Here is a 20,169-nt window from a genome sequence, read left to right on the forward strand (position 1 = left end):
TTATATCCTTGTACAAGGCAAGACGACAGACACAAAATGCGGGAATAACTCAGCGGGGCAGGCAGCATCTCTGGAGAGAAGGGTCTCAACCCGAAACGTCACCCATTCCTTCTCGCCAGAGATGCTGCCCAAAGATACTAGCTCCTCTAGTATCTTTAATGCTGCCTGTCACGCTCAGTTACTCCAGCATTTTGTGACTATCTTCTTGTACCAAGTTTAATTGCCTTTTACGAGGATATCATATAACCCTTTCAAATCCATTCCAAACCGATAGGAACTGCATCGCCATGTTATCTTTCCAAACTTAATTTGTATTTAAATATAAGATAAATGTTTTGCTAATAAATCAATTGAAGTTGTAAATACATTATTGGTTAATTAAGGCTGACATGCATGTTATAGATAGGCAGAATACTTCGAACGCATTTGAAATATAAATACCACACGATAAAGTAATAAAAATATGACAATCTTTATCACAAAGCTATTGAATGCTTTTTTTATTTGGGAAAAAGTTAAGTTCTGGAAAAATCAGCACTGTCTTGTTAATCAATGCGATTTCCATATTCTGCACTACAATGCAATATTAATCAATGCGATTGCCAAAATCAAGTTCTTTCCACTCGCTAAAAATGAATGTGTGATTCCAATTTGCATTTTAATTCCATCCTCCAAATTACCTATTACAAGTATTTATTGCTAATTGTAGGACTTATGAAATTTATTGTAGTGTACATTATTGCAGTGCAACAATGCAGCATCACAGCAGGATTCCCTCTTTGTCGGTTAGCAAACAAGCTAAGGTAAATAATGCAGTAAAAAAATATCCAGCTGAGAAATCTAGATGATCAATGCTACATTTTTATTGCCTCGCTTTTGATTTTTTTTTCTGGTATGTAATGCAATTGGTACCATTTCTAAATGAGATGTACCTTCCCACAAATTCAATTTATTTGAGTTGCAAATGATCCTTATGTTTAAAAAAATAATAATTTGTGGGATATGGACTTCACAGGCTGAGCCAGCATTTAATTGTCCATCCCTAATTGCCCACGAGAAGGTGGTGGTGAGATGCCTCCTTGAACCGTTCTTGTCTTTGAGGTGTGCCTATCCTCACAGTGTTGTTACAAAGGGAATTCCATGATCTTGACCCAGTGGTGGTGTTCCCAAGCTTTTGTTGCTCTTGTCCTTCTAGCTTGTCAACATCATAGTGTGAGAAAAGGGTTTATAGGGATGGTTGAATTATACTAGAACTCTGAAAAATATAACTTAGAAAGAAATGAGCTTATCAGCAGAAGCCAGACTGCTGGTAGAATAAAGTAACAATATACAGAACAGAGAGAAATTCTAGATAAAAAGTAACAAACAGATAACAACTTCAGCAGAAGCCTTGGGAGTCTTTGACGTCAGGAGACTTTCCGAGACATTCTCGTGGGAATATAAACTTAGTGTTCTGATTGGCAAAAGCTCAATGGGGGGGACATGAGAATGTGATAATAATGAAATGAACTGTATAAAGATAGAAAGCATCTCCATTTTCTTTGTGCCTCTAGAGGACATCAGAGGAGAGGCACCTATTCTGCAGAATATGAAATTAATAAAAACACTTCTTTGTCTGAATTTGTCTCAAGAGCATTTGTGATTTTTGAATCTCACAATAGGATTAAAAGGTGCTGTTAAAGGAGTCTTGGTCAGTTGCTGCAGTGAATCCTGCAGGTGGTACAAACTGCTCCACCTATGCATTAGGGTTGGAATGAATTAATGGTTGTCGATGGGGACAAGTGGACTGCTATGTAGAGTATGGTGTTGAGCTTCAGTGTTTATCGCAATTCATCACAGCATGGTTTGGGAATTGCTCCATCCAAGACTGCAAGAAATTGCAGAGTGTTGTAGACGCAGCCCATAACTTCAAACAAACCACCCGCCCTTCCATTGATCCCATCTATACTTCACGCTGCCTCGGCAAGGCCACCAGCATAATCAACTACAAGTCTCACCCCTCTACTCTCCTCTCCCATCAGGCAAGAGGTATAGAAATGTGACAAAGCATACGTCCAGATTCAGGGAGTTTTTCTTCCTAGCTGTTATAGAGCAACAGAACACCCTATCACCAACTAGAGAGTGGTCCTGAGCTGCCATTTACCTATTGGAGATACTTGGACCATCTTTAATCTGACTTTCCTATCTTGCACTAAATTTTATTCCCATTACCCTCTTATCTGTACACTGTGGACAACTCGATTGTAATATATTTGTCTTTTTGTTGACTGGATAGCATGCAACAAAAAGATTTTCTATGTACCTTGGCACATGTGACAATAAACTAAACTAAACTTAACTATAATGCTGTAGCACTGCACCCTGGCATTTTTCTCCAGGCACGATCGGCAGTACAGTACTTGTATATGGCTTGATTGTACTCATGTGCTGTATAATTTGACTAGATAGCATGCTAAGAATTTTCACTTTACCACTGTACAATAATAAACCAATACACTTGGCACTGGAAATACTTGTTTCCCACGATTACTTGCCATGCTTTTCCACAAAGAAGTAACTTATCTTTGGTTGACACATACAAGTTGTTAGCTTATTGAGCTAACCCTTCACTACATTGAAGATAGACACAAAGTGCTGGAGTAGGGCGGCACAGTGGCGCAGCAGAAGAGTTGCTGCCTTACAGCTCTTGCTGCGCCGGAGATCCGGGTTAAATCCCGACTACGGGTGCTGTCTGAACGGAGTTTGTACGTTCTCCCTGAGACCTGCGTGAGTTTTCTCTGAGATTTTCGGTTTCCTCCCACATTCCAAAGATGTACAGGTTAGTAGGTTAAGTGCTATAAATGCAAAAAGTGTGTGTAGGATGGTGTTAGTGTGCAGGGATCCATGGTCGGCGTGGACTCGGTGGGCCAAAGGGCCTGTTTCTGCGTTTTATTTCTAAACTAAACTAAACTAAAAATGTAGCTCAGTGGGTCAGGCAGCCTCTCGGGAGGGAAAGGATGGGTAATGTTTTGGGTTGGTACCCTTCAGACATTGTCACTACATTTCTTTGCTAAGAATAATTTCAGTACTTTGACAGTGACAGAAATGCAATTGAATGGATCAATTGCAGTAAACTTAATGATGATGTCCAGCATGATTGCATTAAAGATAAGCACCCTATTTTTCCTTCCAGACTGCCTGCAGGCTTGCATTCACTGCTTCCATTCTTTTCTAAGAAAACTGGCTGCAAATGTTTTTTTATCAAACTCACCCTGGCCCTATAATATCAAGAGTCTAGTTTCGGCCCCGTCATATTTCCCATTTACTTTTGAACTGAGAAAAGAGCATCAGCGTCTACAAAACACAACTTTCTGCAGGAACAGAGGGTCATGCAGCATCTGTAGAGGGAATGGATAGGCGACATTTTGTGTCAGGACCCTCGTTTATACTGGGCTTGGGGACCATTTAACAAAAAAAACTCAGTCCGCCAAGGCCTGTTGGATCTCCCGGTTGCTAAACATTTAAACTCCCTTCCATTTCTATATAGAACTTTCCATCCTGGGCCGTCTCCATTGCCAGAGTGAGGCCTCACACAAACTGGAGGAATAGCATCTCCTACTCCACTTCGGTAACTTATAAGCCAATGGTATGAACATTTATTTCTGCAATTTTAGTTAACGGATCCCATTCTCTCTCTCCCCCCCCCCTCTCCTAAGCCCTGGCTGACCTGCCACCAGATTCTCCCTCGCATCCTCCACCTGTAACCCTTCCAATAACTAACATATCACAATATCTTGCAATCAGTCGAAAAGAATAGTCCTGACCTGAAACGTCACCTATCCATTTTTTCCAGAGATGCTGCCTGACCTGTTTTATTCCAATGCATTTGCTATAAGCCAGCATCTGTAGTTCCTTGTTGTTGCATCCTAAAGAAAATCCCTGATTCATGTTAATACTATCCTCTTGAAAGTGAAATGTAAAACTTGTGTAGGAAAGAAATGCAGATGCTGCTTTAAATCGAAGATAGACACAAAATTCCAGAGTAACTCAGCGGGACAGGCAGCATCTCTGGAAAGAAGGAATGGGTGACAATTTGGGTTGAAACCCTTCTTCAGCCGTAAATCTCTTGTACTTGTTTTGTCAGGAAAAAAATGTTTGTACATTTTCTCTTTAGTCATAGAATGGAATGAAAATGAAATGAGTTCAGTGAAGAGGTTATCAGTATACATCCCACGGGACAGAAGTCACATCTTCTACAAGCAGGTGTACAGTATGTGCTATAACATTCTGGCTGGGCTTTACTTTATGTTTGTTTTATCTGGGCTAGTTGTTTGACATTTAAAAGCTAAGTTTTGTTGAACATGGCAAAGATGAGGAACTTGTTATCAAAATTATATATATTGAACATCAAATTTCCGTTCTTGAGATGGTAGAAATTGTTGTGAAAGTTTTGATAAACAACATATCTCTATTTTGGGTCTGAAAATATGAAAGCTACATTTCCTCATTTATTTCATTAGCATTATAATTATTTGAATAAAACTCATCCAGACTGAAAGTAGAATGGATATTAGTGCATTATAATAAACAACTCCAAAACAATTCATACTATAATTGTACTCACAGGTAATTCTTTAACAACTTAATGTTCACAACAATACACCATTGAAATAAAAAAAAATACTGAAGAATATGAACAAGAAATTAAAGAGTAAGAAGTCCCATGAACTCTGTTGTTTGTAATAACCTTGCAGACATGCCTTGAATTGGACTTCTTGTCAAGTGAAATGTATTACTAATTACTGGTGCAGAGTAGGTAACTCCACAGACTATCTAGAAATGTATTGGATTTAGCTAAAGGTGACAAAAACCAGGTATCAATTTATCTTGTAGCAATGGGGAATGGGATAGTGGAAAGACTTGGAACAGTAGCAGGAATTTTTTTTTTAATTGATCATGTTTGCACTGCTGCATGTTTGGAGGACTATTAAGCATGATATGGCTATTGCAATGTAACACTGGACTGAGTTCAAAGTAACAATCAACTCCATATCATTGTGCTGTCACTATCATTTGCAGTCACCCAGCCCTATTATTTTGGACAATGCACTTGTAATTTATTCATTTTATGTACAGTCTTAACAGTGTATTTATTAGGCAATAAGAACACTGAAATCAATGTAATAATAAGGATATTAATCAAAAGTATCAGCCGATTCATTAACCCTTCACTTTAACTCCTTGTCTAGAAATCTTCTGGGATTTATATCCAGAGGTTAATGTCTACACTTGACTCAATTAACCATCATACATCAACCATTGTAGGTTGTATTTGCATCTACATAATAACCCCAAGATAGACACAAAAAGCTGGAGTAACTCCGCGGGTCAGGCAGCATCTCTGGAGAGGAGGAATAGATGACGTATCGGGTCGAGACCCTTCTTCAGACTGGTTAGGGATAAGGAAAACAAGAGATATAGATGGTGATGTGGGGAGATAAAGAACAATCTTCTTATCGAGTTCACATACAAGATTAGAGGTTGTTCAGCCAGAGCTGACAAACTTCTCGGCATCTGCACAATGGTGTCTGTCTTGCACTTCTTCTGCTTCTTGTGGAAAGATTGGTGGAAACAGAGCCGCAACATTCCTGGACCCCCATAAAGAACAATGAATGAAAAAATATGCAAAACAGTAACGAGGAAAGAGGCCATTTGCTGTAAGCTGTTTGTAGGGTGAAAATGAGAAGCTAGTGCGACTTGGGTGGGGGAGGGATAGAAGGAGAGGGAATGCCAGGGCTACCTGAAATGAGAGAAATCAAACTGGGCTGTAAGCTGCCCAAGCGAAATATAAGTTGCTGTTCCTCCCATTTGCGTTTAGCCTCACTCTGACAATGGAGGAGACCTAGGACAGAAAGGTCTGTGTAGGAATGGGAAGGAGAATTAAAGTGTTCAGCAATCGCAGGTTGGTTCAGGCAGGCTGAGTGAAGGTGTTCTGTGAAACGATCGCCCAGTCTGCGTTTGGTCTCGCCGATGTATAAGAGTCCACATCATGAACAACGGATACAGTAGATAAGGTTGGAGGAGGTGCAAGTGAACCTCTGTCTAACCTGAAAGGACTGTCGGGGTCCCTGGACAGAGTCGAGGGAGGAGGTATAGCGATATATGTTGCATCTTCTGTGGTTGCAGGGGAAGGTACCTTGGGAGGGCGTGGTTTGGGTGGGAAGGGATGAGTTAACCAGGGAGTTGCGGAGGGAAGGCGGAAAGGAGTGGAGATGGGACAATGTGGCTAGTGGTGGGATCCTGTTGAAGGTGGCGGAAATTTCGGAGGATTATGTGTTGTATTCGACGGCTGATGGGGTGGAAGGTATGGACAAGGAGGACTGTCTCTGTGGCGACTAAGGGGAGGAGGAGCAAGGGCAGAGCTGTGGGGTACCTAGAAGACATGAGGGGAACCACCATTCCCTAAAGAATGAGGACATCGCGGATGTCCTAGTATGGAACACCTCATCTTGGACGCAGGTGACCCCACATAATAACCCCTCTGCCTACATGGAAGCTGCTGTAAGAATACATTAGTCCTCAAAGAAAAGTTTAGGCAACAAAGCCATGATCTGATAATTGTCCATAAGCTTTTGAAAAATGGTTGTCAGCACTTAGCAAACTTGCATTAGTAAAACGTACACTTTTGATGCAAGAAGGAAACTGTGTACCCTGTGCCTGTAATTTCAGTAATTTTGAGGTGATTCAATTTAATACGAATACTCATTGGGACATCAGCAAATGTCAAATGGCCCATAAGAAATGCAAGGAGCCGGGTGAATAGGTAAAATCAGCAATTGACTGGCTATCCCCAAACATGTCTCAAATATTTGGTAAAGGATCCTAAAACCAGCGGTCTAAAAATCTTACCGACAGAGTGTTGTTTCGGTGAAAATTAGTGGGAGGATATACTTTGTCGAACAAAGATCCTTGGTGCCCTGATTGACATGGGGTGGATTTAATGCCTAACTGTAAAGGGTCCTATCAATCTGAGCCATGTGCATTGTATGTTTAAACTTACTGTTTTAAATTAGCTATTTAAAGTTGGTTTAAAACAAATGATAATTTAAATCTCTGAAAAATATTAAAGCAGAGCAAAGTATTCTATTTTTTTAAAATTTAGAATTGTGTGCAAATTGACCTGCACACTTAGCCGGGGAAAAGGTGGGTGATGCCGTGGAGTGTCCAAATCTCACCGATAAATAGAAAGCAGAGTAGCTGCTGGAGCTATGCTTAGTTGTGGTCATGATGAAGACTGAGATGGGCACAGTGTACCCAAGAACAGACAAATACCACAACCTTTTGACAATTAAACAATCTATTGTCCATGGTCATCCTGTTGGGTTTATACATGTTTCACCCCTTTATTTTTCTAACTGTGACAGAGGGTTGCTGTTACTCCCAAATTCAAGCATGATTATATAGCTTTCTGTCCACAGTTTATACATTTAAAAGACAATTGCACTGGAAAATTTGTAGAAGAATGACTTGCAAAGGGAAATGAGTCGAAATGGCAATTATATGGGGGAAGGTGAGATGGAGAGCCCAGCTGGATGAGGATGGAGAGGTCTTTGGCTTTGGCTCTATCGCAAGAGGGTGACTTGTGTTAGAATCGGCCCACCTTGCTGTTGCGGAATTCTTGGGGTGCCCAAACTCAGAGATGGAATCCACAGACATTCGCCCAACTCATGCAGGTGCAGGCAACCGTGAATGTGCCTGGAACTTGCTTCTGTGACACAATTGCCCCAGCATTTGCCTGAAACAGCATTGTAATGCTAAAAATATCATGAAGCAGGTACAGTATGGGATTGCTATGCCTTATTCGTGAAACTAGTTAGGAGTCAACAAAATAACAGGACAGCCTGAAATGTCTTCTGCAGAAGTAGGGTGTTTGGGTCATAAGGTCATAAGGAATAGGAGCACAATTAGGTCATTTGGCCCATCAAGTCTACTCTGCCATTCAATCATGGTTGATCTATCTCTCCCTCTCAACCCCATTTTCCTGCCTTCTCCCCATAACCTCGGACACCTGCACTAATCAAGAAGGTTGGCGCTCTCTGTGTTTTATAAACGCTGACAATAACTCGGTTGAGAAATTTGGCAACAAAAGAAAATGGTCCCTGATTATGTTGGCTGCTTCCCAAGGCAGTGTGAAGTGTAGATGGAGTAGGTTGGGGAGAGGGTGGAGGCTGCTTTCCGTGATAGGCTGCATCCACAATTCTGTAATTTCTTACTGTCTTTGGTAGAGCAGTCATTATATCAAGCTGTGATGCTTTATATGGCATGTTAACTTGTGTATTCCTCTCAATCCACACGTCCATCAGTTCTGTGTCACCCATAAACATGGACATGTTACGTTTTGGACTTTTATCTAAATGATTAAAACACATTGTAAATAGTTGAGTGTACAGGATTTTTTATAACCATTTGCCTGCCCGAAAAAGACCATTTACAATAAAACCATTAGTCCAGCATGCTCGGGACCTTAATGGTACCAGACACAGAATTTTACCAGAGACACAGAAAACTGCAGGTGCTGGAATCTTGGGGGAACTCGGACAGTATCTGGGGAGGGCAAGGCCAGGCAACTTTTTCATATTTTTTTTACCCTCAATCTGCTGAGTTTGTCAAAGTTTTTGTTTTATTGGTATTACCATTGGTTTATTGTTGTCATGTGCACCCAGAAACGGTGAAGACACTTGTTTTAAAAGCTATCCAGGCAGGAGTCCTCACCCCCTAGTGATGACCCCTTCTCCCGTCTCCAACGGACCCCTTCCTCTTGGACTCCCCCTCATGGCCATCTACCTGCTTAGACCATTTTATTTTAAACTGCCGGTGTGACATCAACCGCCTCAACTTCTCCACTCCCCTTTCTCACTCTAACCTCTCCCCCCCCTGAATGTACAGCCCTCCACTCACTCTGCAACAACCCAGACTTGGTGATAAAACCTGCAACTGATCTCTACAAGTCTGAGGCCAAGCGCCAACTCTCAGACACCTCCTCCTACTTATCCGTGGACATGACCCCACAGACGAGCACCAGGCCATTATCAAACACTATCACTGGCTTCATCACTTCCGGCTCCCTGCCCTCCCAAGCCTCCAACCTCATCGTCCCCCAGCCCCGCACGGCCCGATTTTACCTTCTCCCCAAAATCCACAAACCTGACTGTCCTGGCAGACCCATTGTTTCTGCTTGTTTGTGCCCACCTAACATATTTCCACATACCTCAACTCCATTCTATCCCCCTTGGTTAAATCCCTCCCTACCTATATGCTCCCCTTAGGCCAAGTCATTGAAAGGCACGGCATTTCCTTCAATTGCTACGCAGACGATATCCAACTCTACCTCCCCCTGAAGCCCAAAAACCAATCTAATCTGTTTAACCTTACCCACTGCCTCAAGGATATAAAGTGTTGGATGGCCCAGAACTTCCTCCAACTAAACGAGAGTAAGTCTGAGGTCATCCTTCAATCAAAATGATAGCATGCAGCCTTGGAAGTCTTACCTCACTACTCAAACCTCACGTCAAAACCCTTGGCGCGATATTTGACTCAGCACTGAAATTTGACAAACAAATCAATGCCGTGGTAAAAGCTAGCTTCTCTCAGCTTCGGACGACAGCTAAAATTTAAAAAATCCTCCAGTTTGATGACCTGGAAAAGATCATCCACACATTCATCTCCTCCCGCCTAGATTACTACAACTCCATTTACACTGGCATCAGCTAATCTTCCCTGTCCCACCTGCAACTGGTCCAAAACACCGCAGCGAGACTCCTGACGGGCACCCAAAAAAGGGACCACATCACCCCGATCCTGGCCTCTCCACTGGCTCCCTGTGCGGTTCCGTATAAACTTCAAGATACTCCTCCATGTCTACAAAGCCCTCAATGGGCTTGCCCCCACCTACATAAAAAGTCTTCTCACCCACCACTCCACCTCCAGGCCCCTCAGATCGGCCCACTTGGGGTTGCTGAATATCCCACGGTCTAGGCATAAGCTCAGGGGCGACCGCACCTTTGCGGATGCAGCACCTAGGCTGTGGAACAGCATCCCCTTTCTCATCAGAACTGCCCCCTCCATCGACTCTTTTAAGTCAAGACTAAAGACTTATCTATACTCCCAAGCCTTTCCTGACGTCCTCTGAGTGAGGGCTACATGTATATATGTATGTAGTCTGTTTTATTGTGCTATTCTTATAACAAATGTAAAGCACTTTGGCCAACGAGAGTTGTTTTTTAAATGTGCTATATAAATAAATGTGACTTGACTTGACTACCTATGTCCAAGACACCTCACACGCTCTTCGTCTCCTCCATGACTTCCGTTTTCTAGGCCCCCATTCCCTCATCTTCACCATGGATGTCCAGTTACTCTACACCTCCATCCCCCACCAGGAGGGTCTTAAAGCCCTCCGTTTCTTCCTCCACCGCAGAACCAGCCAATCCCTATCTAGCGATACTCTCCTCCACCTAGCGGAGCTGGTCCTTACCCTCAACAACTTTTCATTTGACTCCTCCCATTTCCTCCAAATCAAGGCATAACTATGGGCACACGCATGGGCCCCAGCTATGCCTGCCTCTTCATAGGGCACATCAAACAATCCTTGTTCGAGATGTACCGTGGCCCTATTTCCGAATTCTACCTCCGCTACATCGACAGCTGTATTGGTGCTACCTCCTGCACCCATTCAGAACTCAACGACTTCATCTATTTCACCACTAACTTCCATCCAGCACTCAAATTCACCTGGACCATTTCCGACATCTCCCTACTGTTTCTAGACCTCACTATCTCCATTGCAGGTAACAGACTACTACTATAGACCAACATCTACTATAATCTCACTGACTCCCAAGGCTATCTGGACTACACTTCTTTCCACCCTGCTTCCTGTAAGGATTCTATCCCCTACTAATTCCTCTGTCTAGGCCGCATGTGTACCCAGGATGAGGTTTTCCAAACCAGGGCATCGAAGGTGTCCTCATTCCTTAGGAAACGGGTGTTCCTTTCTTCAATGATAGATGAGGCTCTCACCAGGGTCTCTTCTATACCCCGTAACGCTACTCTCACTTCCCATCCCCCCCACTCGTAACAAGGGCAGAGTCCCCCTTGTCCTCACCTTCCACTCTACCAACCATCACATACAACAAATAATCCTCTGACATTTTCGCCACCTCCAATGGGATCCCACCCCTAGCCATATCTTCCCATCTCCTCACTTTTTGGCTTTCCGCAGAGACCACTCCCCACGTAACTCCCTGGTCAATTCATTCCTTCCCACCCAAACCACCCCTTCCCCTACTTTCCCTTGTAACCGCAGGAAATGTTACACTTGTCGCTTTACCTCCCCCCTTAACTTCATCCAAGGACCCAAGCAGTCTTTCCAGGTGCAGCAGAGGTTCACCTGCACCTCCTCCAACCTCATCTATTGCATCCGCTGCTCTAGATGTCAGCTGCTCTACATCGGTGAGACCAAGCGGAGACTTGGTGATTGCTTCGCCCAACACCTTCGCTCAGTTCACAATAACCTACCTGATCTCCCGGTGGCTCAGCACTTCAACTCCCCCTCTCATTCCAAATCTAACCTTTCTGTCCTGGGCCTCCTCCAAGGCCAGAGTGAGTCACACCGCAAATTGGAGGAGCAGCACTTCATATTTTGCTTGGGTAGTTTACACCCCAGCGGTATGAACATTGACTTCTCCAATTTCAGGTATTCCCTGCTTTCTCCCTCTTTTCTCTCCCCTTCCTAGCTCTCCCACAATCCACTGTCTCCCCTCTTCCTCTCTTCTTCCCGCCCACACTACCACCACATCAGTCTGAAGAAGGGTCTCCACCGGAAATGTCACCTATTCCTTCGCTCCATAGATGCTGCCTCACCCGCTGAGTTCTCCAGCAATTTTGTCTACAGGCAAATCATAGTATATGACAGTACAGCCAAGCCATATATGAGTACAACGGGTCGTATTCACACGAGAAACGAAACGTAAGCTGTTTGTGAAGGTTATTTTAGAAGTATGTACGGTTCCCAATCACCCAACATACTGATTGCATCCGCGATGATTAGTTACATTAACGAAGCACGCTTCCCATTGCATGAAACTATGTTGACTGGCTCATTTTATCCTAGTTTTTTTTTCTAAGTTTCCTGATACTATGTCCTCAATGATAAATTCCAATGTTTTGCCAACAACTGATATCGGCCTGATTGATCTCCGGGGATCTTCCCATTGGGGAATTGCGTATCTGGCCAGGGAATCTCTTCCTATTTAGTCCTCTCAATTTCCCCAGCACTTCCTCTTTGCGGCTATCGTCTACACTTCATATCCCTTTTTGCCATCAGATAGCCTCAAACCCTGGACTATTTATTGTTCTCCCACACTGCAAAATACTTGCCCATTGTCTCAGCCAATGTTTACAATTTCTCAACGTAATTTCTCCTGCCTGGATAGGAACACGCCCAAAATACAATTACCGATAGACACAAAATGCTGGAGTAGCTCAACAGGACTGGCAACGTCTCTCGGGAGAAGGAATGGGTGACGTTTCTGGTCGAGACACTTCTTCGGGTCTCTGAAGAAAGGTCTCGACCTGAAATGTCACCCATTCCTTCTCCCCAGAGATGCTGCCTGCCCTGCTGAGTTACTCTTGCATTTTGTGTCTATCTTCAATTTAAACCAGCAACTGCAGTTCTTTCCTACACATAGAATTCATGATGTGCCATAGTAATCCCAATGCACCAGGAACCCCTTTCACCATGTATCTGTGAACAGTGGAAATGTATTTGGTGCAATCCACACACTGCATGTTCATGCCCACAACAGCTGGATTGACACTAACGATGTCTGTTGCCGGTTGCAAATATGATTGTGGAGCAGCCTTAATAAAAAAAATGTCAGCGATATCCGCTCTGTTAATGAATCTTCTGAATTATTTAGGGATCCTAACACCACACTGGATGCTCCGTGGTGAGTTGCCCTGAGGGGAGGAGACGCCGAGTGCTGCTTCTCTCTGTGGCTGCTCAGCGCTGTGTTGTTGTGAGCGAGGAAGGCGAGCCAGAGTGTAGCGGCACCTGCTCGGGCCAGCCAGCACTGACCGCGCTCACCCACTCCAGCTCAGCATGGCTCTCATAGTGCATCTGAAAACAGTCACCGATCTCCGGGGGAAAGGAGACCGCATCGCAAAAGTAACCTTTCGAGGTAAACTGAGAGAATCTCTATGTTTTATAGTCCGCGGTTGCAATTTACATGGCCGCATCTGGATGCAGTGGATTTGTTTTAATGCGATACCAGATTATTGGAGGTGGACTCCTCAAGAAATATCCAGGTGTGGGGCAGGCTGACTTGTACTGTGGTGTGATATGACCCGGGCAAAATCCATTCAGTGATTGCAATTTGCACCAAAGAAAGTTGTGATATCCAGAGAAGTGGACTCGGCTCCGGGGAACTAGATATCAGTCTGAATTACTATCACTTGAATAACTATTCAATGCTAAGCCTGGTATATGTTGATAATCCATCCATCAACCTGGTTAAGATAACTCTGCAATGTTGTGGCATAGCATCCTTTAAACAACGCGTTTAAAAAGTGCTGTGGTCATTATTATTTATACATTTTGCATATAATCTATGATAATAGTCAACATGAATGCAGGTTTGATATCTGTCACGGCAGTAGCTACCTGTTTCAGTCTATCATGCACGGTAACATGCTAAAAAAAGCTTCTTCTTTTTTAAAATACCATCTGCTTCCATGGTTGCCGGTTGGGCTGGTGAATGGAAGGGTGAGGAATGGGGGCTTGTCGCCGGTGGTGCTGGCGAAGCACCCGATGCCTTCCACTTACTTTCGTGTCTTCCGTTGTATCAGATGAGTGCAATCTGAAGGACGTGAGCTGCGCTCAGGGGAAACGTTCAAATCAACATGTTTCTGTGAATTGTTTTTTTGTATCTTCCAGATACAATAATAAAGTGTATGAAATTGTTGCTGGTGATATTTGTGAGCCTTGTATGAGTGCTTGGGTGGCATTCTTCAGTCTGCTAATTTAATGAAGCGTTTTAATCAAATGACTGGTTTATTATTGCCATTGAAATAGCGGGAAAAGATCTTAAAACTGAAATCTGAAGCATTGACTCGGTAACGCGGCCAGTCATCATTTTGGTTTTATGAACGCCTAAAATGTTGGATTTTCCTCCAATAAATCAAAATACGGAAAGCACTAAGTGGGTCGGGCCGCATCTATGTAAAAGGAGAGTTAACTTTCAGATCAATTATTTTCTTATTCCCTTAATCGCGGGTACAAGAAACATGGACATTGTCACACCTCCGAAATGTTATGAAATAACCCCTACATCAGTTCTTGGGTTACCGTTGACTTTTTTTAAAGAAAATTGTATCATCGATGGAACCCAGCAACTTTCCTCCCTCCAGTCTTAGCGAAGACCGGGGATTAAGCAAAATTGTACTTTTATCTAACTTTTAAATGCTTAAGTTATATTACATTACCCCTGGCCGCATATGGAAAGTTATTATAGAAACCAGAGTTGTACGGTGCGCGGTGAGTACTGGGCACCGTTTGGAGCTTCATTTGTCCAGTTGTTACATTTAACTAGGGAATAGAACGGCTTATTAGGTCACCATATTATAAAGTTGAAATTGCAGTCATCAAGCGTCTTTGGAACCAAGGAGTTTCATAGGCAGTTTAAATGGAGCCAATAATAGAAGTGAGATGGACCAATTGACCAAATGGTGCCAGCACAATAACCTGGCTCTCAACACCAGCAAAACCAAGGAACTGATTGTGGACTTTGGAAGGGGTAGGATGGGGCCCCACAGTCATCATATCATATATTATATCAACGGGTCGATGATGGAAAGGGTCAAGAACTTCAAATTCCTGGGTGTGCATATTTCCGAAGATCTCTCCTGGTCCCACAACACTGATGCAATCATAAAGAAAGCACATCAGCGCCTCTACTTCTTGAGAAGATTACGGAGAGTCGTTATGTCAAGGAGGACTCTCTCGAACTTCTACAGGTGCATAGCAGAGAGCATGCTGACCGGTTGCATCATGACTTGTTCCGGCAACCTGAGCGTTCACGAGCAGAAAAGGCTGCAAAAAGTTGTAACCACTGTCCAGTCCATCATCGGCTCTGACCTCCCTACCATCGAGGGATCTATCGCAGTCGCTACCTCAAAAAGGCTGCCAGCATCGTCAAGGACCCACACCATCCTGGCCACACACTCATCTCTCCGCTGCCATCAGGTAGAAAGTACAGGAGCCTGAAATCTGCAACATTCAGGTTCAGGAACGGCTTCTTCCTCACAGCCATCAGACTATTAAACACAACTTCAAACAAACTCTGAACTATAACAGCCTATTGCACTTTATCTGTTTATTGATGTGTGTATATATATATATATATGTGTATATATATATATATGATATATTCATTCTATGGTCTATGGACACACTGATCTGATCTGTATTTATGACTACAATATCCTGATGTGCTGCAGCAATGCAAGTCATTGTCCTATCTGGGACACATGACAATAAACTCTCTAGACTTGTCTTGACTTGACTAATAGCTGCCAATTGACAAATAGCCTAGCCACACTATGAGAGAGATAAATAACAATCTGCTTTAGTGATGCTGGTTGGTGGGTAAATATCATATGAGGAGAACACCTGCAGACTTCTGCTGACATTATATTTTTGCCATTATATTGTCACCCAATTAATTGGAGGTGGGATTGTACACATGATTAACTGAATAACATGGTCAATTTACTCAGTAAACAATCTATTTAAAGGGCAGAGGAAACACATTGCACCAAGTTCTCCCAGTAAAATTAGGAGAATTCACTTCTAACCCCTCCCAAAAAGACAGTCATTGCAGTGAAATCGACAGTAAAATCTTTTTTAATCACCTTCAACCAGCCATTTCGTGGGGAATGGCATTGGATCTTAAGGTGACTTTTCACCTTCTCCTCTGCACCATTGGTAAGCTTGGTATATTCTGCCTCCATATTACTAACTAACTCCACCTATTGCCTGACCAGATATTCTCTAATAATACTTGAAAAGCTTCCTTTGTACTCACAATGAACCAAGGTAAGGTGTATGCAATCAAACTCTCATGCATATAACCTACCTTAGTCATGCTTGTCACTCGTCATTCCATGCTTGCTGATGTACATTATTTGTTGATTAGGCAATGTTTCAATTTCAAAATCTCACTTTTGTTTCAAAACATTCCATAACTTGGCGCTCTATCTATGTAATCTTTACCATTCCTGTTGTCATCCAAGGTACTCAAAACCGTTCAGTTCAATCCTCCTGATTATTCATACCTTTGATCCCTTCACCACTTGCAGTTGCGCCATTACCTGGTAAGGTCCTAAATTCTGGAACTCCCTTATTCAAGCACCTCTCCAACTTTCTTTCTACTTCTGAGGAACTATATAAAATGATCTCTTTTGATCAAATCTATCATTGTCTGCCCTACTGTCGTACCAATTGTTTTGGGTATTCTACTGTGAATCATTTTGCACAGTTTACAGCATTAAAAATGCTACACAAATGTAAGTAGCTGTTGTTATTTTTGAAATATAGTAACTTGTACAGTGCTGCAGCCTTTCTATACTGCACCAGGGAGCCCAAATTTAAAAATTGTTGTGACTGAAATTAATGCCAAGCTCCATTCAAAGTGAGGGGGAGTCAGCAATTTGGAACCTAAATGATTTTGATTGATTCAACACTAAAAAAAAACTCCCTGGGTTCCACCTAATGTTAAAAATGGCCTGAAGTAACTTGCAATACAAATATGTTGGTTTTATCATAGCTTTAAAATCATTATTACGCCAAAATATTTCCTGTCAAAAATATTAACTAAGGTTGAAATACCTCTGAAATTACTTTAGATTTTTAGTTCAATCTTTTTGGCATATAGAAACACTTGTACATGCATCGGTGAATTACATGTACAAAGGCATATAAACATAATTATGTAACAGTGTAAAAATATTTGTACCTTAGGAAATGTATTGAACATGCTGTCCTGTTCAGCAAACCATTCAATTGGGAAACTTTCTCAGCTGTTTATCAACAGGTTTAAAAAGGACATAACCGGAATGATATTTTATATCAAATAATTATGTGCCATTAAAGAACCATTAAGAGAAATATCCAGCAGTGTTGTGGAAGATGATAGTCCTTCAATTGCCCCTGGCTGTAATGCTACATAGTTTTGACACATTTTGTTGAAGGGAAAAAAAGCAGATTGTGTGTGCATATAAGTATGTTCATGTGTGTTCAATCAGATTAACATAAAGCAGTTAAAGCACTTTTTGGAAGTTAAAACACAGAATGTAACAAATCCATTCCATTGAAATGAATTCTGGAGCAGGTTAGGTAAAAGTCACTTAATCGTTATACAGAAGTATATGAGACAACAGAGTTGTTTGCACTAACTGCACACTGATGACGAAAGTCTTGAAGGTGCTTTTTTCCTGTTGTCTGTTGAATTATTGCAGAATATCTGAATGTCACCTTTATAATTTCAATGAAGAATGGTTGATGAGTGAGGCTTTCTATTGGTAGCACTCATCTCAAAGCCAGTCTTTTTGCAGCAATGTACTAGTGAAATGCGAGATGCTGTTCTTCCAATTTCCATTGGGCCTCACATTGGGACAGTGGAGGAGGTCCATGCCAGAAAGATCAGTGTGGGAATAAAAGTGTTTAACAACCGAACAAGTCTATGCCCATTGTTTTTTCTGCAACAACCACTGAGTCTAATTAAACTCATCTGCTTGATCCTTACAAATTATTTTTTTAAGCAATTACCCAATTTGCAATTTGAAAGAATACTTAGATTCTGAATAAGTTTGCAAGAGGCTGTATAAATAAATTTTCTTACGTCTAAGTCAATTATTTTGTGCTTCATCGGCAACAAGATGGCACTGGAAGTAGCACACATGTCTCACAGCTCCAGTCACCTCACCTGACCTCCAGTGCTGTCTGTATGGAGTTTGCAGATTCTCTCTGTGACCACATCCTTCCTTCAGACTAGACTGGAACCAACTAGATATTATTACAAAAGGAGTGATGCTCAACAATACTTCACTCTTGATCTTCCTCCTACATTCCAAAGATGCATTGATCATCAGGTTCATTGGCTGCTGCAAATCACCCTCACGTTAAGTGACTAATGTAAATATTAGGGTCATGGTGAATGTTAACCAGCATGCATGAGAGTCATTTACAGGGCGGCACAGTCTGAAGAAGGGTCTTGACCTGAAACAACACCCGTTCCTTCTCTCCAGAGATGCTGCCTGTCCTATTACAGCTTTTTGTGTCTATCTACAGTGTTAGACCTGCTGCCTCTCAGCGTCAGATACCTGGTTTCAATCCTGATTATGTGCGCTGTCTGTGTGGAGTATGTACATTCTACCTGTGACTGCCTTGCTTTTCTCTGGGTGTTCCAGTTTCCACCCACATTCCAAAGACATACAGGTTTGTTGGTTGATTGATTTCTGTGAATTGCCCCTGGTGGTGTAGGATGTGGGGGTGGTCTAACATGTAACTGGCGTGCGGCTAGTCGGGATGGGACTTGGTGGGCCGAGGGGATGTTTCTAGGCTGTATCTCTAAACTCTAAACTAAGTTAAGGAATGGGATTGCTGCGATTTCTCTGAGGCAACAAATAAGAGGGAAATTTGCCCATTGCTTTCATTGCAAAAGGTTTTGAGTATAGGAGCAGGGAGGTTCTACTGCAGTTGTACAGGGTCTTGGTGAGACCACACCTGGAGTATTGCGTACAGTTTTGGTCTCCAAATCTGAGGAAGGACATTATTGCCATAGAGGGAGTGCAGAGACGGTTCACCAGACTGATTCCTGGGATGTCAGGACTGTCTTATGAAGAAAGACTGGATAGACTTGGTTTATACTCTCTAGAATTTAGAAGATTGAGAGGGGATCTTATAGAAACTTACAAAATTCTTAAGGGGTTGGACAGGCTAGATGCAGGAAGATTGTTCCCGATGTTAGGGAAGTCCAGGACAAGGGGTCACAGCTTAAGGATAAGGGGAAATCCTTTAAAACCGTGATGAGAATAACTTTTTTCACACAGAGAGTGGTGAATCTCTGGAACTCTCTGCCACAGAGAGTAGTTGAGGCCAGTTCATTGGCTATATTTAAGAGGGAGTTAGATGTGGCCCTTGTGGCTAAGGGGATCAGGGGGTATGGAGAGAAGGCAGGTACGGGATACTGAGTTGGATGATCAGCCATGATCATATTGAATGGCGGTGCAGGCTTGAAGGGCCAAATGGCCTACTCCTGCACCTAATTTCTATGTTTCTATGTTTCTATGTTTGAAGGTGGGTAATGAGGTGCTGCCAGAGTGACTGCAGTGTATTTTGCAGATGACAGGGCACCGCAGCTAATGGGCACCAATGGTGGGGGAAAAGAGTGGTCGATTGGATACCAACGGAGCAAGCTGCCATTTTGGATGGTGTTGAGCTCCATGACAATTGTTGACACCGCATACGGACAGTATTCTATCATACTCCTGACTGCAGCCTTCCTGGTGATGGAACGATTTTGGCATGTCCTCAATATTACAGCAGTGACAATACTTCACTAATTACATCATTAGGTGTAAGGTACCTTTTAGCACTTTGAGGTCATAAAGATGCTCTATAAATGCAAGTTTTTCTTTATAGTTATAATGATGCTCGCCTTACAATTGAGTTCATTCATCAAGTTTGATTATTTATGTAGGTTATACTGTGACCTGAGAAGCTTTAGATAGCAGTGATTTACCCCCAGCCCCTTGGTGAAAGAGACGTGGGAGTTATTGGAGGCATTGTATACTCTGGAGTTTAGAAGGATGAGAGGATTTCTTATTGAAACATATAAGATTGTTTAGGGCTTGGACACGCTAGAGGCAGGAAACATGTTCCCGATGTTGGGGGAGTCGAGAACCAGGGGGCCACAGTTTCAGAATAAGGGGTAAACCATTTATTTCTTCACAGAGAGTTGTGAGTCTGTGGAATTCTCTGCCTCAGAGGGTGGTGGAGGCCGGTTCCCTGGATACTTTCAAGAGAGGGCTATTTAAGATAGCAGAGTCAGGGGATATGGGGAGAAGGCA

At 42.6% G+C, this 20,169-nt stretch overlaps 1 protein-coding gene across 5 annotated transcripts in view; it reads left to right on the forward strand.

Annotated features, from left to right (window-relative positions):
* Positions 1-13,000: 13,000 nt before the first annotated feature.
* The window catches only part of otofa (otoferlin a), a 255,023-nt gene continuing 247,854 nt past the window's right edge, over positions 13,001-20,169 (forward strand). For 3 of the 5 annotated variants that reach the window (XM_055635424.1, XM_055635421.1, XM_055635425.1), the window contains exon 1: positions 13,002-13,220. In XM_055635424.1, the coding sequence (XP_055491399.1) occupies positions 13,142-13,220 (79 nt within the window). In that variant the 5' untranslated portion in view covers positions 13,002-13,141. Of the gene's footprint in view, positions 13,221-20,169 lie in introns of all 5 variants that reach the window. The other 2 variants (XM_055635427.1, XM_055635423.1) reach the window with 1 other exon arrangement.

The sequence above is a fragment of the Leucoraja erinacea genome, chromosome 5, assembly GCF_028641065.1.
Source record: "Leucoraja erinacea ecotype New England chromosome 5, Leri_hhj_1, whole genome shotgun sequence".
Taxonomy (NCBI): Eukaryota; Metazoa; Chordata; class Chondrichthyes; order Rajiformes; family Rajidae; genus Leucoraja; species Leucoraja erinaceus.